Source organism: Neovison vison, chromosome 13 (assembly GCF_020171115.1).
Source record: "Neovison vison isolate M4711 chromosome 13, ASM_NN_V1, whole genome shotgun sequence".
NCBI lineage: Eukaryota > Metazoa > Chordata > Mammalia > Carnivora > Mustelidae > Neogale > Neogale vison.
Window position 1 is genome coordinate 87382172 of NC_058103.1, and position 26443 is coordinate 87408614.

A 26443-nucleotide genomic window follows, 5' to 3' on the forward strand; every position below is an offset into this window, starting at 1 on the left:
TTTTGAGGAACCTGTGTATTTCCCATAGTGGCTAAACCAGTTTTCATTCCTACCAGCAGTACACAAGGGTTCCTTTTTCTGTACACCCTAGTCAACACTTGTTATCTTTTGTCTTTTTTTTTTTTTTAAAGATTTTATTTATTTATTTGAGAGAGAGAGAGTGAGAGAGAGCATGAGAGGGGAGAAGGTCAGAGAGCGAAGCAGACTCCCCATGGAGCTGGGAGCCTGATGTGGGACTCGATCCCGGGACTCCAGGATCACGCCCTGAGCCGAAGGCAGTCGTCCAACCAACTGAGCCACCCAGGCGTCCCATGTCTTTTTTTTTTTTTAAAGATTTTATTTATTTATTTGACAGAGATCATAGGTAGGCAGAGAGGCAGGCAGAGAGAGAGGAGGAAGCAGGCTCCCTGCTGAGCAGGGAGCCCGATGTGGGGCTCAATCCCAGGACCCTGGGATCATGACCTGAGCTGAAGGCAGAGGCTTAACCCACTGAGCCACCCAGGCGCCCCATCTTTTGTCTTTTTTATGACAACCCCTAATGGACTCATTTAACTATGTATCCCAGGTTGCTTTTCCTATTAGTAATGGTAGTTTTGAGCTAATTATGTATGTATACTTTTTTTTATCTGATACTTAAAAAAATCTGATAGAGTACATACTTATTGGGTATCTAGTTAGGGTTAAGAATATGATTTCTGGGGGTACCTGGGTGCTTTGGTCAGTTAAGTGTCAGCCTTCATCTCAGATCCTGGAGTCCTGGGATTGAGTCCTGCATCAGGCTCCATGCTCAGCCAGGAGCCTGCTTCTCTCTCTCTCTCTCTCTGTCTGCCCCTCCCCCTTGCTTGTGTGCTCTCTCTCTCCCCCTCCCTCAAATAAAGAAAATCTTTAAAAAAATTTAAAAAAGGATATGATTTCTGTTTGGGCAAGAGAACAAACTTACAAGCCCATCTAGGGTTCCCTCATGATTTTTGTGTGCATTAGCAAATACATTTCTAAATAATCCGTGGGTCAAAGAGGTGTCTCAGGGTAAATAAGACAATATGTTAGATTTTTAAGTGCTTGAATTAATAACTGAGTGAGTTACCCAGGAAATAATGGACTATTTTCTACCTTGTTTTATAAAATCTTAAGATTACTCTTTGACTGCTACAGTTAAAACAGAGTGCTGGACATGACTTTTTGAAACACTGGCTAAGATTCTGGTTCCAGATGGTGAATATATGTCAGTACTCGACTCTAGCTGATTGGTTGCAGCTGCCTGGAGTTGGGTGGGTGTTGAGAAGGATCCTGAGGTCTTGCACTGGGCTCAGAGGGAAAGTGGGCTCTGGTATATTTTCAGTGCTTGCCATGGATGAGAGAGAGGGGGTAGTAGTATGTATGCTTTATATGCCCTGTAGGGCTATTTGGAAACTGTTCTCAAGCAAGAAATCGTTCCTACTGTATGTGCTCGCTATCTCCTCACTGTCAAATAAATTAAAAAAAAAAAAAAAAGAAAGCAATTGCCTTCATGATTCTTTTCCCTACTTCTCATATTACAGCTGAAAAACTTCATTCCTTTCCTTTTCTGGACCATCAGGAGACACAAAGAATAAGAACAGCATGAAATGAAGGGATATGCAGGTATCTTCAGGATCTGTCAGTAGATTATTGTTGCCTGGTGAGTGGGATCTGATTACATGGCCCTGTCATACCCTTGGGCCACAATGCCAAAAGGAGACTATTTAAGGGCAGATAGCAGCCAAGGAAACCATTACAGTACAGTCTAACGAAAGGACAAAGCTGGAAATCTTTTTTTGGTCTTGGTCTTCAGTCACTGTTATATTTTAGAAACAAAATATGTCTGAGACAAAAGAGATGACTGGAAATGGCTCCAAATCCTTCATGTGGTAAAACAGATGCTCAAAAAAAAAAAGAGAAAAGTGCTACTACTCTAAGTCTGTGTTCTGAGAAAACCATTTTGGTGTGGGAGATGGCAGTTGCTATGGCAACCAGGGGCTGCAGCCCACTGACTCCCGCTCCGAAGGAAAATAAGAGTTGATGTTTATGGATGAGAACCAAGTGCCGCCCTTGAGAAGACTGAGCCTGGGATGTGTTCATTTAAGTGCCAACCCCTCATCTTGTGTCTCAGAGGTAATAGATTTTCTAATATCCCAGGACTGTCTGCCTTTTGGTTTAGGTCTTCCAGTTGTCCTTTACCAGGTGAAGCATCCTTGTCTGACATGAGGAAGAAAACACCTAAACAAGAACACTAAGTGGAAAACAAATGTTTTAAGGCAGCAGTGAGCTTGAAATAGATTGTTCACTACTTCAGGGTAGGGGACCCTGTCTTGTTCTGATATTCATTCATAGTCTTTTTTTTTTTTTTTTTTTAGGATTTTATGTATTTATTTGACAGAGAGAAACACAGAAAGAGAGAGAACACAAGCAGGGGGAATGGGGGAAGGAGAAACAGGAAGCCTGCTGTGGGGCTAGATCCCAGGATCCTGGGATCATGACCTGAGCTGGACGCTTAACCCACTGAGCCACCTACGCACACCCTGCCCCCTGATATTCATATTCTTTTTTTTTTAAGGTTTTTATGTATTTATTTCACAGATGGAGATCACAAGTAGGCAGAGAGGCAGGCAGAGGGAGAGGGAGAAGCAGGATTCCCCGCTGAGTAGAAAGCCCCATGCAGGACTCAGTCCCAGGACCTGGGATCATGACCTGAGCCCAAGGCAGCTGCTTAACTGACTGAGCCACCCACCTGCCCCAGGTATTCATATTCTAGAGGAAAGAATGGAAACAAGGATTTCTGACTCAGCAGTACTTCCTTGTCTCTGGTCTTTGCAGGCTTTAATTTTTTTCATCGATTTCACATTGATTACTCAAAGCAGCATTGCTTGTGTTTAACCTCGAAAGCTCTTCACCTGTAGAGGCAATTATTTACATCCAGATTCTGAATGTTTTTCGAGAAGAGGATAAGCTAACTGAACAGTAGTCTCAAATATCCTATGTTTCTTAGAACAGAATCTTCCTCATCTCGGGAAATGACACACATTGTCCATTCAGTTGTTCAAGTAAGGAACCTAGGAGTTTTTGACTTTTTTCTTTTTCACTCTTCACCAATAATCCATCAGCAAGTAACTGTTGATTATGAGTCCATATTGTGCCCCAAATCTACCACTTCCTCCTCTTTCAACTCCCACTGTGTTGTTTTTAGCCTGTCATCTCTTGTCTGATGACTTTATGTTTACCTAATTGGTTTGTCTCTTGCTCTCCTACTTTTTACTATGCCAACAGGTTGAGATATATATATACACACACACACACACACACATACACACTACATATCCCGTTCCCCCCAGTGGTAATATCTTGCATGGTTATAGTACAATATCACAACTAGGATATTGACATCAGTACATCAAGAAATGGAACATTTCCAGGTTTCCTGGGTGGCTCAATCGGTAGAGCATCTGACTCTTGATTTTTGCTCAGGTTATGATCTCATGGGTTGTGAAATCAAGCCCTGCATGGGGCTCTGTGTTCAACAGGGAGTCTGCTTAAAGATTTTCTTCCTCTGTCCTTTCCCCTGCTTGCAGGTGCTCTCTCTCTAAAATAAATAAATCTTTTGGGAAAAAAAGAACATTTCCATCACCATAAAGATCTTTTATAATCGCACCTACTTCCCAGCTGCCTTCATCCCTCTATAACCCTTAGCAATCACTAATATGTTATCCATTTCCAAATTTTGTCTTTTCAGGAGTGTTATGTAGGTAGAATCATACAACATTTGTCTAGTACTTCTAGCATTGTTTTGAAAGAGCTGTGATAGTGGGGACATCCTTGAACTTTTGCTGATTGTAGGGGAAGAGCACTCAGTCTTTTATCATTAAGTATAATGTTAGCAATAGATTTTTGGCAGTTGGTTTTTTTTTGTGTGTGTGTTGTGGAAATAAAAAGTTTATTTGCTTCTTTGGTGGAGTCCTTTCCTTTAGGTGAGAAAACCGGGATGAGACAATCTCCATAGTAAGCCAGTTCTTCTGTAATGCCAAACAACTGAGGACTGATTATACCTTCCCGTGATAACTTGCCTTTTGCACTGGTCACCCCTTTCCCAAGTGTGATCTTATTCCCAGATGGTGGTACTCATCCCCCAGCCCCATTTGAATGACCTACAGGTTTTTTTAAATTGAAACTCTTTTTAGAATATACTTGAGATTGTTTCCTGCTTTATGTAGATCACTGCTTTGAGGCTTTAAGACTATGGTTTTTCCAAGAATCTTCATGTTTTCATAATCTGTGTCATTTTATCTAGTTGAAATACCATAAAAGCGGGAGAGGTCTCATTACCATTATGAGTTGATAGAAAAGGAAATGGAAAATCTGTACAGGTTACATCAACATGTTCCATATTACTCCTCCACCATTTGAGAAAAAAGCCTTCTCTGACTCTTATTTACAAATACCTGCAGACCACTCTACAATTTTTAATGTCCAACAATGGAAGGAGTAAAAAGTAATGATTAAGCAGCAGTTCTTCTCGTGAGTTGTTTCATCACAGATGAAGGATTCAAAAATCTCCCAACAAAAAGACTCAACCTCACTGCCTACCCTAAAACCTGGGGCATTTCAGAGTATCTTCTTTTATAATACTGCTTTGAGCAATGACAATACCTATTTGTTCAATTATTTCTTACGTGTTAGAAGCTAGAACTGAGGTTTTACTAACCCTGAAGAACATTTTCTCCAGACTTCAGGGAGGCCTAGAGGATGTATAGCTAAGACACAGGATATTGTGATACAGCATAGCATTACAAAGTAGCTTTTTTGCTTATCAGAGAAAGACAATTTCTAAAAGTCAGAAAAGCAATGTTTTATTCCTAAAGCTCTGCCATATTTCTAACGGGTGCCGATGGTCACCTGCCACACACACGCCAGGTTGTCTGTGTAGCCAGCAAACAGAGTCTGGCCATCAGCAGACCAGGCCAGAGAGGTACACTGAGGTGGCTCTGCCTTGCTGCTCGTACTGATAACTTCTTGCTTTAGTTCATCTACAATGATCTTGCCTTCCAAGTCCCAGATCTTGATGCTGGGGCCCGTGGCAGCACAGAGCCAGTATCGGTTAGGACTGAAGCACAGAGCATTGATGATGTCCCCACCATCGAGTGTATAGAGGTGTTTGCCTTCGTTGAGATCCCACAGCATGGCCTGGCCATCCTTTCCTCCAGAAGCGCAGAGGGATCCATCTGGAGAGACAGTTACAGTGTTCAGGTAGCCCGTGTGGCCGATGTGATTGGTTTTCAGCTTGCAGTTTGCCAAGTTCCATACCTTGACCAGCTTGTCCCAGCCACAGGAGACAATAATGGGATTGCTGCTATTGGGTGAGAATCGGACACAAGATACCCACTCCGAATGGCTTTCATCCTGGACAGTATATTTGCATACACCCAGAGTATTCCACAGCTTGATAGTTTTATCTCGGGAGCCAGAAACAATCTGCCGGTTGTCAGAAGAGAAGGCCACACTCAGCACATCCTTGGTATGTCCTACAAATCTGCGTGTGGTGGTACCCGTTGTGAGATCCCAGAGATGAAGGGTTCCATCCCAGGAGCCGGAGAGGGCAAACTGGCCATCTGAGGAGATGACCACATCACTGACAAAGTGGGAATGACCCCGAAGAGCACGCTGAGGGATGCCATAGTTAGTCTCATCCCTTGTCAGCTTCCACATGATGATGGTCTTATCTCGAGAGGCGGACAGTATCATGTCTGGGAACTGGGGAGTCGTGGCGATCTGAGTCACCCAGCCGTTGTGGCCCTTGAGGGTGCCACGAAGTGTCATCTGCTCAGTCATGTTGGCGGCGAGTGCGGGTGTCACCGAGGCGACAAGGATGGAGCTGGATAGTTCAGAGAGACTAGCAGCACAGCCGCTCCCGCCGCGGCCCTGCAGAGGAAAAGAGGTTGGCAATTGTTTTTTATCAAGCTGAGGAAGTCCCCCTCTATTTTCATTTTTATGAGAGTTTTTATAATGAATGGGTATTGAAATTTGTCACATTTTTTCCTGCATTCATTGATAGAATTATGGTCTTTCTTCTTTAGCATGTTTTAATATATAGATTACATTGATTTTCAAATGTTGAGCCAGCTTTGGGAATGGTGTATAATTATTTTCATATATTGGTGAATTCTATTTGCTAATATTTGTTACAGATTTTTGTGTATATATGTATGTATTAATGAGGAATATTGCTCTGTAGTGTCTTTTTGGTACTTTTTTTTTAAGATTTTATTTATTTATTAGAATGAGAGAGAGAGCACACGAGTGGGGTGGGGGCTGAGGGAGACAGGGAAGCAGACTCCTGGCTGAGCGTGGAGCCCAGCCCAGGGTTTGATCCTAGGACCTCGAGATCATGACCTGAGGTGCAGGCAGCAGCCCAGCCTACTGAGCCACCCAGATGCCCCTGTACTTTCTTTGGTTTTGATATTAGGATAATAAAGCTTCATAAAATTAATTGTGAAATGTTCCTTTCTCTTCTGTATTCTGAAAGAGATTGTGTAGAATTGTTAATTCTTTAAACATTCGGTAGAATTTTCCAGTGACACTGTCTGGGCTTGGAGATTTCTTTTTGAGGAAGTTTTAAAGTACAGCTAAATTTCCTTAATAGTTATAGGGCAGTTCAAATGATCTGTTTCATACAGCATTATTTCCTTATTATGCTTTTGATGCCTACAGGGTCTGTATTCATATCCCCTATTTCATTCCTGGTATTAGTAACTTGTGCCTTCTCTGTTTCATATTGTTTGAGCTTGATATAATTTGTATTTTCAGGGGTGTTGGTTCATTTCATCTAAGTTGTCAAATTGAGATGTACAGAGTTATTTCCTCATTATGCTTTTGATGCCTGCAGGGTCTATATTCATATCCCCTATTTCATTCCTGGTATTAGTAACTTATGCCTTCTCTGTTAATTTTATTGATCTTTTCCAAGAAACAGCTCTTTTTTTTTAAAGTTTTTACTTAAATTCTAGTTAACATATAATATAATATTAGTTTCAGTAGAATTTAGTGATCCATCACTTACGTACAACACCCAGTCCTCATGGCAGCAGGTGCGCTTCTTAATCCCCTTCACTCATATAACCTCGCCTTCTTCACCTCCCCTCTAGGAACCTTTAGTTCTTTGTAATTAAGAATCTCCAGGTGCCTGGGTGGCTCAGTTGGTTGAGTGTCTGCCTTTGTTTCAGGTGGTGATCCTGGTGTCATGGGTTCGCCCTGCATCAGTCTCTTTGCTCAGCGGGGAGCATGCACCTCTCTCTCCTTCAGTCCTTTCTCCCCTCCCCTGCTCACCTCTCTCTCTAATAAATAGATAAAATCTTAAAAAAAAAAAAAAGAGTCTCTTATGATTTGCCTCCCTTTCTTTTCTTTTGTTTTATTTATTTTTTAAACAGATGAACTGAGGGGAAAGGGGAAAAAAATAACAAAAACTCCCAAAGAAGCAACTCTAATTTCACTATTGTTTTTCTATTTTAATTTCATTGGTTTCTGCTCTTATCTTTACTATTTCCTTTCTTCTTGCTTTGGTTTTATCTTACCCTTCTTTTTTAGCTCTAGAGTTGGGAGCTTAGATTATTAATCTGAGACTTTTCCTCATTTCTAATGTAAACACTTCCAGGCTGTATTCTCTCAACGCTGCTGAGAGTCAGATGCCTAACCAGCTGAACCACCCAGATGCCCCAATGTGGTCTATCTTGATATATTTTCATGAGCACTTGAAAAGAAGGTATATTCTATTATTGGGTAGAGTGGTCTGTAGAGGTTGATTAGATCCTGTTGGTTGATGGTATTTGTTGAATGATTTTATATCCTTGTGGATTTTCTGTCTAGTTACTCTATCAATTACTGGAAGGGAGGTGTTAAAGACTCCCAACTGTAATTGTACTTATAACTATATATATATCATGTACCTATAACTGTGTATATACCACAGTATATAGTTGAGTCATATTTTTAAATCCTCTCTGCCAATCTCTTTTAATTTGGTATGTTTGGACCATTTGTACTTAATGTAATTATTGATACCTTAGGGCTTAAGTCTGTCATTTTATTTTTTATTTTCTGTTTATTCTGTCAGTTTTTTTATTTCTTTTTCCTGCTTTCCTAGAATTACTTGATCTTTTTTTTTAGAATTCCATTTTAATTTATCTAAAACTTTTTAAAAAAAGATTTTATTAATTTATATGGCAGAGAAGCAGGCGGAGACAGAGAGAGGGGGAAGCAGGCTCCCCACTGAGCGGAGAGCCAATGCGGGGGTTCAATCCCAGGATCCTGGAATCATGACCTGAGCCGAAGGCAGAGGCTTTAACCCACTGAGCCTCCCTGGCACCCGTTTATCTAACACTGAGCCACCCAGGTGCCCTCTAAAATATTTTTGAATGTATCTCTTTATATAGCTTTTCAAATGGTTGCTCTAGGCATTACATAATATACATATATTTTATCATAGTCTACTGGTGCCATCATTTTACCGTCTCATGGTATAGGAACTTTATCTCCCTTTTCCCTTCCCCATTTACAATACAATCCTTATAAATGTTTCCTCTGTATACATTTAGAACCATATCAGACAGTGTCATAATTTTTACTTCAGTCATCAGACTTAATTTAGAAATCCCAAGAGAAAAAAATGTATTTTCCTATGCCTTTACTTTTTCCTTTTTTTTTTCTTTCTTCCTGATATTTCAAGATTCCTCCTTTTATCCTTTTATTTTCGTTTAAGAGAAATTTTTTTAGACCTTTTTTTAGGGTAAGCCGGCTTGCCCTTCATTTCTGAAGGGTATTTTCACTAGGTATACAATTCTGGTTTGATAGTACTTTACTTTCAGCACTTGAAAAATATTGTGCCCCTTCTTTCTGCTTGCATGATTTCTGGTGAAAAATTCACTGTCCTAATTGTTTTTCTAAGTTTGATGTTATTTCTCTTTTGCTTACTGTTTTCAAGATTTTTGTCCTTGTCTTTTTGTTTTTAGTTTTCAGAAGGTTGACTATGATGTGTCTTTGTGTGGACTTCTTTGAGATTATCCCCTTTTGGGTTTACCCAGCTTCTTGAGTCAGTATGTTTGTTTTTTACAAAATCTGGGAAATTTTCAATTGTTACTTACTCAAGTGCTTTTTGGCCTTGCTGTCTTTTTCCTCTGCTTTCAGAATTTCAATGGTATGAAAATTAGATCTTTCATTGTAGTTTTATAGATCTCTGAGCTTTGATTCACTGTTTGCAATCTGTTTTTCTCTCTTATGTTCAGATTGGGTAATTTCTGTTGTTCCATGTTCTAGTTCACTATTTCTTTCTTCTGCCCCTCTCCATTATGGTTTTGAGCCCATTAATTGACTTTTAAATTTTGGTAATAGATTTTTTAGTTATAAAAGTTCCATCTTTGTTTCTTTGCTGAGAATTTCTGTGTTATCTGTTTATAGAATGTTTATAGAATCTGTTTATAGAATGTTCATAATTGCTTATTGGAGCATTTTTATCATGGTTGCTTTACACTCCTTGTCAAGTAATTCTGTCATCTCTCATTTTGGTGTTAACATCTATTGATTGTTTTCATTCAGTTTGGAGATTGTCATGGTTCTTGGTAGAATGAATGATTTTTGGTTGAAACCTAGACATTTGGACATTTTGGAAAACATGTTATGAGACTCTCGATCTTTTTATCCCCTCTGTTTTTGTTGGTGCTTTCTGACATTACTGTGCCAGGGAAAGTGGGGGGCACCAAGTTCATCACTGTCAGGTGATGGTAGATACCCAGGTTCCCCACTCAGAGAGTTGGGTAGGGTGGTAGCCCTGGTTCTCCACTAGGCCTTGCCTCATACCTCCCTGGCTATGAGGTGAAGTGCTGTTTTCACACTTCCTGTATGACTCCCCAGACCCTATGGGAGGTGTGGGCCTTGCTATTGCTGGGCAGTGGTGAGAGTCCTGACTGTATTGTGCCTTGTCTGACACTGTTCTGATGGGGAGGTGGGGTGCCCATTATAGCCTGGTGAGGCTAGAGGTCTGGGTTCTCCACTTGGCCTCTCTTGGCATGGGTATGGGTGGAGTCACAGTGTTTTCTGTTCTATTTGGCTGGAGTAATTGTCTAAAAGTTTTCTGTCTTGTTAGACTGTCGTTTTACTTGTCTTTTGCTCAGAGGTGCAGGAGCAGACTTTTGTTTGTATTTTAAATCTGTGCCCTTGACATTTCCAGGTTGCTGACTTTTTCAGCTCCAAGTCTGGGATGTGTGAGGCAAAAGGTAAACTCAGAGAATTCACCACTGTATTGTTCTCTGGGTCCCAAGGTCTGGAGCCAGTCTGCCTTCTCTCTTCTTTCAGTCTTCTTATGTTTATTTTATATATAATGCACAGGGTTTTTAATTATACTTAGAAGGAAGAGTAGGGAAAAGTGCATCTACTCCATTTTCTCAGAAATAGAAGGCCAGGGTGATCTTTTTAAAAAATAAATTATGTCACTTTCCTGTTTGTAACTCTCCAGGGGCTTCCATTATACCCAAAATTGAGGCTCAGCCTGGGCCTACAGGACGTGATCCTGCTATGTCAACTTTTCCATCCTTTGCCTTAGACCTTTTTCCCCTCTTTCCCATACTGCTTCAGGCATATTGACCTTTTAAAATTAATTTTATCAGCAAATCTGTTTTAAGCCTCTATTCTATTCCAGGCACTGGTCTGGGCATCCTGTCCCAGGCCTCTTGGAGCTTACATTGTTTCTGCTCCGGGAACACTCAGCTTATTTCTGCTCCAGAGACTTGCACTTTTCTGGATGCTCTTTCCCCAGCTCCCTCCTATTCACTAAGGTCTCAGCTCAAATGTTTTCTTCTCAGATAGACCTTCACATTCTGTCTGAAGCAGGCGATTTCTACCTTGGCTGCATGTTGGAATCACCAGGGGAATGTTTAAAAAACAAACAAACAAACAAACAAACAAAACCTCAAAGCCCAGGTTTTATCCTGGACGAATCAAATCCAAGCCTCTGGGTGTGGCCCAGGCATCAGTGTTCCTACAGCTTTCAGGGGGACATCTGTGTGTAGCCAAGGCTGAAACCACTTAGAATTATTGAATAGTACCTCCCTCCTGCCTATGGCTATAGGAAATGGTCTTCTTTATATGCTAACTTGTGAATTTTCCCCAAACTTATCTAGTAAGTAAAGTTTCAAGTCCATGAATGGGAAACTCAGTTTCTTACATAATAATAATTCTGATTCTGGAGATGAGACTCACGTGACTGCAAGGACTTGTGACATGATCTGTCTGAGCTCTCTGGCTAGACTGCACAGTCAGGAATTTTCTACTTTGGTATCAGCACTTGTGGGCCTATACCTGGTATAGAAGTGGCCTTTCAGCAGGTGGTGCCCTGACCAGAATTCCTTCTCTGAAAGCCTTTTGTCTGGCCACACCAGACTTTCTCTGAGGTTCCCTCGCAGTTGCCTTCCTTGTGCTGTCAGTAGGTATGCTCTGGGAAGCTGGCCTGGGGGTACAGTTGAAACTGAGGGAGAGCAGGGAGACCAACTCATTTTAGCTTGCCTAGGATTTCCCTACTCTGAGCCATGCAAGTCCTGTATTCCATAAACTCCCTCAGCCCTGGGACAACCGCAGTGGTTGATTGCCTGAGAAGAATCTGAGTCATTGCAGCACCTTTCCTGGTTGGGGAGAGAAGAGATTGAGAGGGCATGGATGTGGTTTGAGACCATCACTGGGCTGTCCCAAGTTCAATTTTTCAAAGCTTTGTACTGCTGAGGGCTTGCTAGAATATATTCTCCTTAAGGCAACAAACCAAGGAAAAATACGGGCCCCTTCTGGGCCAGAATCTATGTATCCTATAGGCTCTAACTCCAAATTCTCACTCTGTGTATATTTTTTTCAGTGGGGTAGATGGGGTGGAGGGGCTCCCATTGGTTACCAGGAACTATTTGAAAGAAGTTTCTTTGATCTCTGTTTGTTGGCCCCCTGTCTGATTCTGTGTCTATGGTGAGGACCATGCAGCACTGACTAGTTGTGGTTTAGATGCTGGGGTAGATAACTAGCTAAACTAACAGCTATATAATGCAGGTTGAGGTTAAATACATGTTTTATAGCAGTGTTTCCCAGAGGGTGGTCTGAAACTACCTTTTTTAAGATCACCTGGGGGCTTATTAAATACAGATTCTTGGGCCCAATTCCACAGCAGGTTTATGGAGGGGACCAGAAAACTATTAATTTATTTTTAAATACTTTATTTATTTACTTGTCAGACAGAGAGCACACAAGCAGGAGGAGTGGCAGGCAGAGGGAGAAGCAGGCTCCCTACTGAGCAAGGAGCGCAGGGTAGGACTTGATCCCACGACCCTGGGATCACGACCGGAGCTAAAGGCAGACGCTTAACCAACTGAGCTACCCAGGCACTCTGGAAACATTTTTAGAAGCACCTCTTGTAATATTCATGGATTCTGACATTTGAGGACCAATCTGCTGTTGCTTGATACTGTTTAGGCAATGTCCAGAGACTATCAGGGGGAAATCTGCTCCTGATTTTACTTCACATTGAAGGGTCATGACAAAAAATGTGGGACTTTGAGGGGCTTTGTGACATACTTTTTTTTTCCCCCGCTAGTTGTGTGGCATTAAGGCTCGGGTAGAACTTAGCAGAGCAATAGTAGAAGTCCTCCGGATACTTGACTAATGCTGTTCTTTCTACTTTTCGCAGTGGAAAGAGAGAGAACTTTGGTGGAAAGTGATAGAATAATATCTTTATAACAGTTTAACAGCTTTTGCTCTCAGCTTTATAGGCCTCCTCTAAGATTGACAGGAAAGTTAAATGAGGAAAATGAGTCCAAATCACACAGAAAAGAAGATAGCACTTGCTGCCCTGTGTTCTGAAACTGGGCTCGATTCCCAGGAGATCTTTAAGCTATTTTTTGGTTGAAGTCAGCAATTTTTTCCCCTGTTAACTGCACCTGCTGCCATCAGATGTCTAGTACTTTAAAAATAATATCTACACTAGGGAGAGATTTATTGCAGTATAAATCCAGATGACATCTTAGCCGGGAATTTGATCCCCCCCCACCTCACTCAGGCAGAGTCACATTTATGTAATAATAATCTTCTGCACTAGCAGAGAGTGCCATTGATCTGTCAATCCATTGGCATGTTCACACTCCAGATGTGGACTCACTTGGAACATGTGATCCTGGGAGTCGCTTTTGGATTCCCTGTAACTGGGGCTGACCTGGAGCTTCCGAAGGCTCTGGTTTAGTTGATGACAACTTTCATGGTGGCCGTGGTGAATGGTGTGGAAGTGGCTGGACACCAGCCTCTTAATATTTGGGGTTCCATTGAATCCCTAGGTTGGTCTGATAATGGTCCAAACCAAGGATAAGAAAAACAATGATTTAGAAGTGTGAATGCTTTTCCTTGATTATGAATTACCTTGTAAATCCATACAGGTGAGGCCATTTTGGGCTAGCTTTTGTCCCCAGCTTGTAGGGCACTAGCCCTCTTGAAATTCTTCTCCCCAATCCATGTTTTTCTAGGATTCAAATGGAGGCACTTCACGCGTGCTCTCAAAAGTTTAGATGTCTCTATGACAGCCACCTTTATTTCCTCTTCCATTTCAACCCTCAGGCTCTGATTCCACATCTGTGGTTGCCTTCTTCATTTCAATTGGGTCGCCTCTATTCTTTCTTCAAGACTGAGATAACCTCCTACTTTCCCCAGATTTCTAGAAGTTTGCCTCTTTTCATCTCCCTCTGTTCAAGGCACTGGTTAAAGTTTCTCATCAAGTGTCTGAATTTTTCTTTTTTTTTGAACAAAGGGGCTTGGTTGAGGCTATGGGACTGGAGTGCTGCTAATATAGGGTGGTCTGAGGTCCTGTATCATATGGTGAGTCAGGAACACTTCTCAGTCAGGTGATAACGACCATACATTCACACATTGCAATGGAAGAGACAACGCAGGTAAAAATGTGTTCCAAGGGTATCAGGATCAGGTGGGGAGCTGATGGCTCCAATTACCACCTTCCAGCAGAGCATGGCAGATACATGTGCATTGTCTTAATTAGCCTGTGTAGTTAGGCCGATTTCACAGATACTTTGCTTCACTTGACTTTGGTAAGAAACTAAATGATAATCTTCTCATATAAAATAATTCCACAGTGACTGTGGAATTGTCACTGATATATTGTTGTTTAAAGTAGTGTCCTTTTTTTAAAGATTTTATTTATTTATTTGACAGAGATTACAAGTAGGCAGAGAGGCAGGCAGAGAGAGAGAGGGAAACAGGCTCCCCGCTGAGCAGAGAGCCTGATGCGGGGCTTGATCCCAGGATCCTGGGATCATGACCTGAGCTGAAGGCAGAGGCTTTAACCCACTGAGCCACCCAGGCACCCCTAAAGTAGTGTCCTATTTGCAACAACATGGATGGAGCTAGAGAATATAATGCTAAGTGAAATAAGTCAGAAAAAGACAGATACCATATGATTTTACTCATATGTGGAATTTAAGAAATGAAACAAACAAATCCAGGGTCAGGGGTAAGACAAATAAAAAAAACAGACTCTTAACTATAGAGAACTATAGAGAACTTGATAGTTACCAGAGGGAAGTTGGGTGGGGGATGGGTGAAGTAGGTAAAGGCACTTCAGAGAACACTTACCATGATGAGCACTAAGTAATATATTAGAATTGTTGAATCACTATATTGTACACTTGAAACTAATATAACACTGTATGTTAACTACCCTGGAATTAAAAAAATTTTTTTTAAAGATTTTATTTATTTATTTGACAGACAGAGATCACAGGTAGGCAGAGAGGCAGGCAGAGAGAGAGAGGAAGGGAAGCAGGCTCCCTGCTGAGATGCAGAACTTGAAACCCAGGACCCCTGGGATCATGACCTGAGCTGAAGGCAGAGGTTTTAACCCAGTGAGCCACCCAGGCGCCCTGGAATTAAAATTTTTAAAAAATAAGGGCGCCTGGGTGGCTCAGTGGGTTAAGCCGCCGCCTTCGGCTCAGGTCATGATCTCAGAGTCCTGGGATCAAGTCCCGCATCGGGCTCTCTGCTCAGCAGGGAGCCTGCTTCCCCCTCTCTCTCTCTGCCTGCCTCTCTGCCTACTTGTGATTTCTCTCTGTCAAATAAATAAATAAAATCTTTTAAAAAAAAAAAAAGTGTGGATCTTCTCAAAAGAAAATCTGTATTTGTCTCTGGTATCAAATATTTGTTAGAAATTATTATTATTATCATCATCATTATTAAAACTTGTTTATTGAATAAAATAAAAGTAAAATTATTATAAACCTTTATTATTTATAACAATTATTTACCTAATCTGTTTATTATATAAGAAAGCACTTGATACATTATTTAAAACAGCTTAGTTTAAGCCAAATCACACTCATCTAAAACCTACGAAGCTTGTGAACAGTCCACTTTCTCTACTGTGCCTGGAGATTATTTGATTGTCTGGACCTACTTAGGTTATTGCAGATGGAAACAAATCCTCTGCAAGGGCTGGTTCTGTGCAGGGAGTTGTGGAACCCACCAGATTCAGCATAGTAGCTCATTTAAGCATTGTTCGAAGTCTCCTGTGGAATGCTTCACATGTACCCTAAGTGTAGGGACTCGTTGGCAGTAAGAATTGTTTTCCTTATGCATTTAGTTTTTTGCTTAATTATTTCTTCTTACAGTTTTGTTTATTGGCTCTTTATCCTGTGCTTGATAACATTCTGGCTGTTGGTAGGCCCGGACAATGGCATCCTTTGTAAACCTAAAGCAGAAGAACAAAGGTAAAAATGTACCCCAAAGTCTAGATGACAGGGACAGACTTTAGTGGGCCTACATGTGCACAGCATGAAAAATCCCACTTTCTCTGTCTTCTGATACATTTTGTTAAAAGAAATGCCTTGGGGGCAGCTGGCTGGCTCATTCGGTAGAACATGGAATGCTTGACCTTGGGGTTGTGAGTTCAAGCCCCACATAGGGCATGAAGCTTACTCTAAAAAAAAAAAGTGCCTTGTGAAGGGTCTGACCAGAGTAAAAGAGATGAGTGTTGTTAACTGTGGCAGAGACTGTGGGATGTTCTCCAGCAGCCTTTCCTACTCTTTCCATAATAGTAGAAACCCTGATGTTTAGATGGGCGCTGGGCTGCGCAGTAAAGATAGGCTCACGTGACCAGTGTAATGGGTCGCATGATAGTTTCCTGGAATTTTCCTTGAAGACAGTTGGCACATGCTGATGGGAAAATTAAATGAGGGAAATGAGTCCAAAGTGCATAGAAAAGAAGATAGCAATTGCTGGGTTTTGTCAGCCTCTCTGTCCTTCCTTTTGTCATGCTCCCTGAAATACAGATATGTTGGGGGGAACCTTGGTTGCCACCTTGGGCTGTGAGGATGGAGGCCCTGTGTTTGGATGGTAGGAGAGTGAGCTAGAAAGATGTTGAGAATTTTACGAGGCAGAACCCCTGTAACACATCCTCACTTTTCATATGAGACTAAAAGACATCTTTGTCTTCTATTTCCTATTTGGTCAAATCCAATCTTAAGTGATACAGTGATGTTATCCTTTAGGAAGAGAGATTTCATAACCTAGTTCCTGGAAACTTATTATAGGGCATAATCATCCTGAAGGACAAAGTGCTCCTTTTTGCTTTTTAAAGAGTATCTTTGAATCGGTCTATTCCTTTTCTCTTGTTCGGGTCTCTGAAAATGGAGAACCGTTGGTTGACTCCTTATAATACACGTTTGTGTTAGAAGGTTTTTGTTTTGCCTTGATTTTGTAGCTTTTTGTCAATAAGTGAATTTAGAACTTGAAATAGTGATCATTTTACTTTTTGAAAAATATTCATAGTAAATTATTTTTTTAGTGAGAAAATTGGCTATGCTAGGCTTAGGGTTTCTAATTAGGCACGTGATTGGTTATTAGGGATTACAGCAAGCTGGCTCTTAGGGAAATGAATAAGCTGTTAGCTGAATTGTGAGGGGAGGAGGCACAGAGAGAACGTATTGACCCCATAATATCTGGAGGAGAGTTAGGAGAAAAGGACTTTGTGTGTGCTTGTGAGTGAAAGAAAAGAGAGAGGATCGTCAAAGCAGAAACACTTCCTGTATTTAATTGCTGCTCTGTCTTGCGGCTTCATGGGGAGCAGAAGGCTCACACCAGCAGGCAACCATGTCGGATGCCTCTGGTGCATGAAATTGGGGCCTGTGTCTGAGATGCCAGACGCATTTCTGTGCCAGCTAGCTGTCTTTATACTCTGACTCATTCCAGAGACTACGTTTCCTGCAGAAGTCACTAAAAGCATCCTTTAAAGGAAATGTAATTATATACATATTAAGACTTCCCTCATTCATGTGTCCTACACCTTCAGGCACACACTGACTCACCCTTTTTTTTTTTCCCTAAATAACAGCTTTATGGAGATATAATTTTAGCACATTTAGAGTTGTGTGCCTATTACCACAATCAACTCGAGAACATTTTCATCACTCCAGAAAGAAACCCTGTACTCACTGCCACCCCTCTTTTTCCCAGCCCCCTTTCCCTTCAGCTCTAGGCAACCACCCAGCTACTTTCTGTCTCTAAGAACTTTCGTGTTCTGGATCTGTCTGACAAATGGAATCATACAACATGTGCTCTTTTGTGACTGGCTGCTTCTCACAGCATATGTTTTTGAGATTTGTGCACATACTAGTGTGCACTGGAAACGCATTTCTCTTATGGCTGAACAGTATTGCATTGTGTGGACAGAGCACATTTTCTTCATCTGTTCCTCAGGTGAGGAACATTTGTGTTGTTTCCACTTTTTGGCTCTACTGAGTAGTGCGGTATGTACAAGTTCTTGGGTAGACCCGTGTTTTCATTTCTCCTGGGTAGACCCCTGGCGCGGAATTGCTGGATGGGGTAGGCAGCAGAGTGATCCCCTCCAAAGAGATCAGGACAGAGGAATGGGTCAGCTTTGTTCTGGAGGACAGCTTTGTCCTAGTCTTCAGGGGGCACCTGAGTTCATGATCTCAGGTCATGATCTCAGGGTCCTGTGTTAAGCTCTGCACTTAGAGGCTAGTCTGCTTGTCCCTCTGCCCCTCCCCCTCCTCATGCTCTCTCTCTCTCTCTCAAATAAATAAATACAATCTTTAAAGAAAAATGAAAAAAAAAGAAGTGTTCACGTTGGAGCTGTAGAGCCAGGTTGTTAAGTTTTCAGGTGAAGTTGAGGATGGTGCTAATAAAGTGAAAATATGTGTTGTTTGTTTGTTTGTTTTAAAGATTTATTTATTTATTTGACGCAGAGAGAGCATAGGCAGGTGGAGTGGCAGGCAGGCGGATGGAGAAGGAGAAGCAGGCTCCCTACTGAGCAGAGAGCCCAAAGTGGGACTCAATCCCAGGGTTATGAGCTGAACTGAAGGCAGATGCTTAACCCACTGAGCCACCGAGCTGTCTCCATAAACACGTTTTATAACAGGGAAAGTAGTCAGCGTGAATTCGATCATACTGATTTGTCTTAAGGAGCTACTCTCATTTTAATTTTTATTTTTAAAGATTATATTTGAGAGAGAGAACATGAGCAGGTGGAGGGGCAGAGGAATGAGCAGACTCCCTGCTGAGCATGGAACCTGATGTAGTGTTTGATGTGGGACTTGACTCGGGCCTTGATCCCAGGACATGACCTGAGCCCAAATCAGATGCTTAACTGACTGAGCCACCGGCATCCCCTCATTTTAATTTTTGATCAGAGTCTATCAAGTAACATAGACTCTCAAGTCCTTTTGGGGTGTGTCCTAAGCCCACCCTTCCAGCGAGGGTGAGTCACTTTTCCCTGCAGACACCTGTAACCTCACTCCCCAAGGGCTAGATTGCACCCCAGGGCGTGGGTTATGGTGGTAAACTCCTCACTTCCTGTGTGTGCATCCTGCCTGGATCCTTGGCATTCTTTCTAATCTCATCATTTCCTTACTTGTGCCATGCTTTTTCGTAGATGCAAGCTGCGGGAGTTGAAATAGTTTCCAGGGACACATCTCTGTCTTTGTTCTCTGCATCTAGGGGTGCAGTCTAGGGGTGCACTGCCACATGTTGGCTCTTTCTGCAGAGGTGGGGTGGTATAGCGATGGCATCCTGGGCTTGGCACTCTCCTACTTAGCCTGGGTCTAAACTCCAGCCCTGTCACTTCTTATTTCTGTAGACTTGGGCAAATCATTTAACCTCTCAGTGCACTCATCTGTACAATGGGCTTAACGAGGACCCATCTCATGGAGTTCTGTAAAGCTCACACGATGCACATAAAGATGCAGGCAGTTAGTGAGTACTCAGTAAGTCCTATTGGGTAGTACCATTCTTTCTAGTGTCGGCACGCTCTGCTCACCTTCCAGCTACTCCAGCCTGGACACACAGGTCTACACACGATACGCAAGAAGGCGGTTTTGCTGCACACTCACCCAGGCTGACGAGCCTCTACCCTCAGGTTTGCATCCAGGTGGCAGCAGATTTTTTTGCCCGGGGGCATGCCAATGTGTCTTTCAACTCCTTACTGATTCTCCCAGTTCTTTATAACAAGGGCAGGTCTTTTCCTTTTATTGGAGCAGGAAGGGATCACACTTTTCTGATTACTTGTCCTGTTCCCTGAGTTAATTGCAAGAAACCATGTCTGGCACCTTCGATCTCCACTGTTCTCTCGACTGATGCTAACTATGTGACCCCTCACAGCCCCTGTTGGCCACCTTTCCGGCTGTCAGAGGGCAAGTTCCAGGCTTGTGCTCACTCCCCCCACCCCAAAGAACCAGCAGGGAGACTGGAGTGGCACCTGAAATAGCTTTGGCCTCAGGCAAAGCCAGCAGGTGCTTGGGCCCCATCAGCCCTTCTGTTCAGTGTTCTTTTCTCTTGTTTGTTTCTTTCTCCCCAGGCAAGGTGTCCATGTCAGCAAGGTGCATGTCAGGCAGCCCAGGAGCCTGGGGCCTTCTCTTTGATCTTCTCTGTGTACATGCCTATGTGTACTAGTTCAGGATGGTCTCTTGGCCTGCTGTCACTGCTGGAAAGTAGTCAAACATTATCTCCCCCATACCACCCCAGATGTTGAGGGCCAAAAAACAACTTCAGGAATATTTGTTTTTAACAGCAGAAATTTGGACATAGACAAACTAGCCTTTAAAGGTGACATTTTGGGGCGCCTGGGTGGCTCAGTAGATTAAGCCTCTGCCTTCAGCTCGGGTCGTGATCCCAGGGTCCTGGGATCGAGCCCCACATCGGGCTCTCTGCTCAGCGGGAGGCCTGCTTCCCTCTCTGTCTCTGCCTGCCTCTCTGCCTACTTGTGATCTCTGTCTGTCAAATAAATAAATAAAATCTTTAAAAAAAAAAAAGGTGACATTTTCCTGCATCATACCAGCTTGGCTAGAAATAGAGGGTGTGTGTGTGTGAGCACATGAGCGAGAGAGAGTGAGAGCACATGTGCAAACATTTTCCCGCTCACTTCCTTAGTTTAGAAACAAATTTAAGTTGCACACATTTATTATGCTGTCCCTTAATTCCAGTTTATTTAAGGTAGCCAGTGTTGACAGCCGGGATATACATTTCCACATATTTACATATTTCTCTGTGTTTCTGTAGACGTGCTACACCCAGTTTTTCCTGAGGGTGGACATTCAGGTTGTTTTCAATTTTGGGGTCACTGTCAACAGCCCTTCAGTGAACACATGTGAACATGTAGCCTTGTATATTGATTCTTTTTTTTTTTTTTTTTAAGATTCTATTTATTTATTTGACAGAGAGAGAGACACAGGAACAGAGGGAACACAAGCAAGGGGACTGGGCGAGAGAGAAGCAGGCTTCCACTCCGCAGAGAGCCCCAATGTGGGGCTTGATCCCAGGACCCTGCGACCATGACCTGAGCTAAAGGCGGACACTTAGTGACTGAGCCACTCAGGTGCCCCATTATTGATTCTTGTTTGTAGGATAGTTCCACAAAAATAGGGCTGCTCCTGGGTATTTACCCCAAAGATACAAATGTAGTGATCCGAAGGGGGATGTGCACCTGAATGTTTATAGCAGCAATGTCCACAATAGCCAAATACTATGCAACCATCAAAAGAAATGAAATCTTGCCATTTGCCATGGTGTGGTTGGAACTAGAGGATATTATGCTAAACGAAATAAGTCAATCAGAGAAAGACAATTATGTGATCTCTTTGATAGAGGAATTTGAGAGGCAACGTGGGGGTTAGGAGGGTAGGAGAGGAAAAAATGAAACCAGATGGGATCTGGAGGGAGACAAACCATAAAAGACTCTTAATCTCACAAAATAAACTGAAGGTTGTTGGGGGGTAGGGGAGATATGGAGAAGAGGTTGGGTTATGGACATTGGGGAGGGTATGTGCTATGGTGAGTGCTGTGAAATGTGTAAGTCTGATGATTCACAGACCTGTACCCCTGGGACAAATAATACATTATATTTTAATAAAAATAATTTTTAAAAAAGAAGTGAAAAAAAAATAGGGCTGCTGAAGGTACATTTAATGATAGTACAGGTTGCTTTCTAGATATCTATAGCCATCTGCTTGCTCACCAGAAAAACGAAAAGAGGTTTGTATCTCCATATGCTTTAATGCTGGATCTTATAAGTTTTATTTTATTTTTGCCAAACAATGGTGGAAAAGGTTTTCTTTTTATTCTAATCTGCCTTTCTGCCATACCTTAGGACGCACCAGGTCAGTGGTCAGGATTCTTCCTTAGAAACTGGCCCTGATGGCCCCTTTGGGCCTGCTTTCAGGTGCCCACTGGCTTCCATGTTTTCTGGGCAGGGGCTGAAGAAGCAACTTCAGTGATCTCAGTGGATTTTAATGACAGCAGCTGACGTATACTGTATGAATTGAAAACTATCACAGAGTTGGATTTCATGTACATGCTGTTGGAAAGGTTACAGGAACAAGGAAGAAAGAGAAGATACAGTATGTGCACAGCTGCTGGGAGTGTTTTGGCTTCCCTCCAGGTCTGTGCAGTGGTCACCTTGTGGGTGTGCTGCCCTGCTCTGCCCTGGTCTCTGCTGAACACACAGGATCCTTTGCAGGAGAGCAGAACTTTCCAGTGGCTGGCTTACTGGGTTTAGAAAGGAGCATTTGGAATGTGAAAGGCTCCCCAAAGCCAGCAATGTCCAAGTCTTTCTCACACTTACTTTTCTGCTAAAGCCAGGCCTATCTTCTTGGGTGGTCCCCCTTTCCTGAGGTTTTCCTAGCTTATAAGCACTGTGATTACTCAAGCTATGGAAACCTCTTAGTACTTTTCCAGAATTGTGCCCCCCTCAATGTTCTTTACTGCATAGTGAATGGATTTTTCTAAAAGTGACTCTCCATCTCCAGAGCCAGCACCCCTAATTGACTCATCTCCTACTCTGCTCTGGCTTGCTCAGATGGGATGTCTCTTGGACCAGGGTTGTACGACAGGCCTGGGGATTTGCTTGTTGTGGATTGTAGCTTCCTCGGAGGCACAAGGTTTTCTTCTTTTTCCATCTCCTGCCACTCTGTCTTTCTCATCCAGCATGCTGTGAAGTAGGCACCCCAGTGCTATGCATACTAACACTCTCTTGGCGATGCCCCCCCCCCACCGCAGAGAATGTGACCTGGGAGACAGAGCACTGATGTAGGAGGGTCTGCCTGACCCAAGTGGATCAATTAGTGAGCTCCTGGCAGATGAGAGCAGTGTTCAACCCCAGACTGGCTGGATTACCTTCCAGAAATGTTATAGTAATCTACTCTGAAAAGTATATGCCCCACATCTGATGCCTCATTCCCGAAGCACAGACACTGGACATAAGGACTATTGTTCTGGGTCTTTGTGTAATGTCTCTCCCAGGGATTGGCTAAAATCAGTGAGAAGTGATAGCACCTGCTGCAGAAGGGAATTTTGGAAGAGGTCCTTACATGCATTACTGGTAGAAAGGAGAAATCAGTATCATAGAAAGAAAAATACCAGGAAATAAGAATAGAGGAACAATAATATGTATTGCAATTTTGTTTAAAATGGCAAAAGCCCATAAGCCAGGTGAATGCCCATTTGGAAGACAGAGGCTGAATAAACTATAATATTTTCATACATGGGGCACCTGGGTCTTTAAGCTCTGACTTTGGTTCAGGTCATGATCCCAGGGTCCTGGGATTAAGTTCCACATTGAGCTCCTTGCTCAGTGGGAAGCCTGCTTTTCAAACCTCTCTCTCTCTGCCCCTCCCCCCCTGCTCATTCTCTCTCCCTCTCTCTCTTTGACAAATAAAAAATAAAATCTTATAATATATTCATACCATAGAACAGGGGGATTTTCCCACTCTGTTGCATATTTATAAAATAAATGATATGTTTATAAAAAACAATGACAAAGCACCATATATGTCTGTAAATAGAGTATATATATTTATATATATGATTAATGAAATTTACATTGGCTACTTAAGATGGTATCCACAAAAAGGAACAGAATTGCAAATGATATACCATTTACATAAAATGATGTGTTTATGTATTTATGCATGAAGAAATGTATTAAAGGATGATGACCAGAATATTAATCATGTTTATCTTGAACTGTGGGATTTCAGGTGATATTTCTTCCTTCCTATACTTTTCTGAACCATTTGAATTTGTAACAGTGAATATGTGTTAGTTAAAAGAACCAACTCAGAAACAAGCTAAGACTATTTTGAAAAAGCAAGGAGGTAGAAGAAGGAAATGCACAGCCTGTGGTCTGTAGCTTACAATTGTACTTCTAGGCTTGCCTCAATTTTGGGGTCCAAATGAGATCCTACATGAATAGTGAGCATAGAGCTAGAGGATCACCTATGTTCATTTATTTCTCCATGTATTTTTTTTCAGTCGACAGATTTATATTTAGTATTTAAAAAAAAAGATGTATTTATTTGAGGGACAGCGACAGAGCTAGCAAGAAAGAGCATGAGAGGGGAGGGGAGGGAGAAGTGGGCTCCACGCAGGACTTGATCCCAGGACCCAGGAATGACCTGAGCTGAAGGCCATTGCTTAACTGACTGAGCCACCCAGGCAGTCCTGTACTTAGCATTTATGATTTCTAGGTATTGTTCTGAGCACTGGGGCTATAGTGATTAGAATATGTAATAATAATACATAGTAGAGTTGCAGCCCCTGCCCCCATGAAGTTTGTGATTTAGTGGAGATCGGCTCATATGGTTAACTAATTCCCATTGTAATAGGTGCTGTGACATGATTCACATGGTGAGAGATAGCCATGGGGTCTGCTTTAGATAGGAGGTGGCAGGAGTGAGGGAAGGTTTTATTGAAAAATAAGATCAGCTTACAGAAGGTGAGGTGGAGGGCAGAAGGACAATCCCATGAAGTCCCCAGGGCAGAGGAGGACTTTGAAGTTTCAGGGATTCAAGAGAAAGTGCATAGGGGTTGCGACACCACCTTGTCCATAGCCCTCTAGGGAGCAGGGTTTTTTTGTTGTTGTTGTTTGTTTTTTTGTTTTTTTAAAGATTTTATTTATTTATTTGACAGGGAGTGAGAGAGAGAGAGACTGAGAGAGCACAAGAGTGGGGTGGGGGGCTGGTCAGGGGGAGAAGCAGGCTCTCTGCTGAGCAGGCAGCCTGATGGTGGGACTTGATCCTGAAATTCCAGGATCATGACCTGAGCCCAAGGCAGTCGCCCAACCAACTGAGCCACCTAGGCGCTTCTAGGGGACAACTGTGACTCAAAAGTCGTAGTCCTATGTCTATTACAATTAAATAACAGGTGACAGCAAGGGGGTGGTTTTTGTGATTCCAAGAATCAGTGGGTGGGGCAGGCCAAACCTTTAAGTTTTTCCTTATGAACAGTGGGAAAGCAATAGAGGTTTTCAAGAAGGGGAGCACTGTTCCTGATTGCTTTAAAAATGACTATTTTCCCAAGATGGGTAAAACAGGAAGAGGGAGAACTTTGGGGAATGAAGGCCCAAAGTTTGGTTTTGGACACGTTTAGTTTGGGATACTCAGGATAGTCCTCACATTGGGTGGACATGTGGCTGTCTCGGACTAGGGCTCAGAGAAAAGGTGAGGTGGGCGAAAACAGAGCCATTAAAGCTTAGGGAAGAGGGTCAGTAGTCTGAAATAGTCTAGAGGGGAAGATGGCAAGCAGAGGGTTGAGACTGAGCCCTGACGTAGGAGGAGATGCCAGGAAGCCAGCTAAAGATAACTGAGAAGTGGCCAATGTAGTGGAAGGAAATCCGGGGAAAGTGGACCTGTGTTGCCCACAGTTCCTCATGTCCATGGCCTTTGAATGATGGGGCTAGTCATCCCGTAAGGTACAGGTGGATCTCACAGCTCTCCTCTCCGGGATTAGTGACCAATAGCTTGACTAGAGCTTTTATGTTCTTTTGGATAGCTTACCAGAGCAAATTGCATTTTGCCAATCGAGTGGCTACATTTCCCGATTTCCTTAATTTAACTGTTGCTGGAAAGAAGGCAAGCTGATAAACTTTAAGCACTATTAATTTTGGGGGTTTGGTGTTCATTGTTCTTCCAAGAATGTCAAAGAGTTAACAGTACATTTACTCTCAGGAGTTAATAGAGCTGCATCAAAGGGAAAAATTTAAAGGTTTTGATTTTTTCTTTTAATTTCTTAAAAGCTAAAGAATATAACACTCTGAAAAAACCATTATTTTTTGGCTGCTTAGTGAGTACTGTGATGCCGTCTGTGACTTCTAGAAATGGCTCACAAATTTATAGTTAAATGATGGTCCATAAAGGAAAGTTTTAAAATAATGATATTAATAGGGGTGCCTGGGTGGCTCATATAGTTAAGTGTCTGCCTTTGGCTCAGGTCGTGATCTGGGGGTCTTGGGACTGAGCCAGGCATTGGGCTCCCTGCTCAGTTGGGAGTCTGTTTCTCCCGCTCTCTCTGACCCTCCCCCCTGCTCGTGCTCTGTCCCTTTCACAAATAAATAAATAAAATCTTTTAAAAAAATGATATTAACATAACATTAAAGTTGTTTAACACTATGGATGAGGCACTGTCGGCACTTTTTATCCATTATTTTATTTACTACAATAGCCCAGCCAGGTAAATTTTATCTTTTCCATTCTGTAGATAAAAAAAGCAGGACAGTCTATGCAGTGTGTCTAAGTGGTGGACCCAAACACAAATGTGTTATCTCACTGCTTCTGTGAGACAGGAATTTCTGTAGACCAGGAATTTGGGAGTAGCTTAGCTGGGTGTCTCCAGCTGTGGGTCTCTCACAAGGTCACAGCTAGGATATTGGTCAGACCTGCAGTCCCCAGAAGGCTGGAGTGCTGCTAGAGGATCTCCTTCCAGGTTGGCTCACTCACAGGGCTCTTGGCAGGAGGCCTCGGTTTCTCCCCGTGTGGAATTCTCCGTGAGACTGCTTGAGATTCTGTACAATGTGTCAGCTGGCTTTTCCCAGAACAAGTGATTCAGAAGAGCTAAGGATGGAAATGGCAATGTC

The 26443-nt window shown here is 42.4% G+C and overlaps 2 protein-coding genes across 2 annotated transcripts in view; one reads left to right on the forward strand and one right to left on the reverse strand.

Moving 5' to 3' along the window:
* Positions 1-26443, forward strand: part of GPR176 (G protein-coupled receptor 176) — a 132388-nt gene that overhangs the window by 69671 nt on the left and 36274 nt on the right. The gene's annotated exons all lie outside the window — the stretch shown is intronic.
* Positions 4838-5938, reverse strand: LOC122893113 (receptor of activated protein C kinase 1-like). The gene has a single exon (XM_044229936.1). It carries the CDS (start codon positions 5836-5838, stop codon positions 4885-4887), a length of 954 nt encoding a protein of 317 aa, XP_044085871.1. The 5' UTR covers positions 5839-5938; the 3' UTR covers positions 4838-4884.

What these genes read in the sequence shown, in the direction of transcription:
- LOC122893113 (XM_044229936.1), bottom strand. Translation starts at nt 5,838, where the DNA reads ATGACTGAGCAGATGACACTTCGTGGCACCCTCAAGGGCCACAACGGC.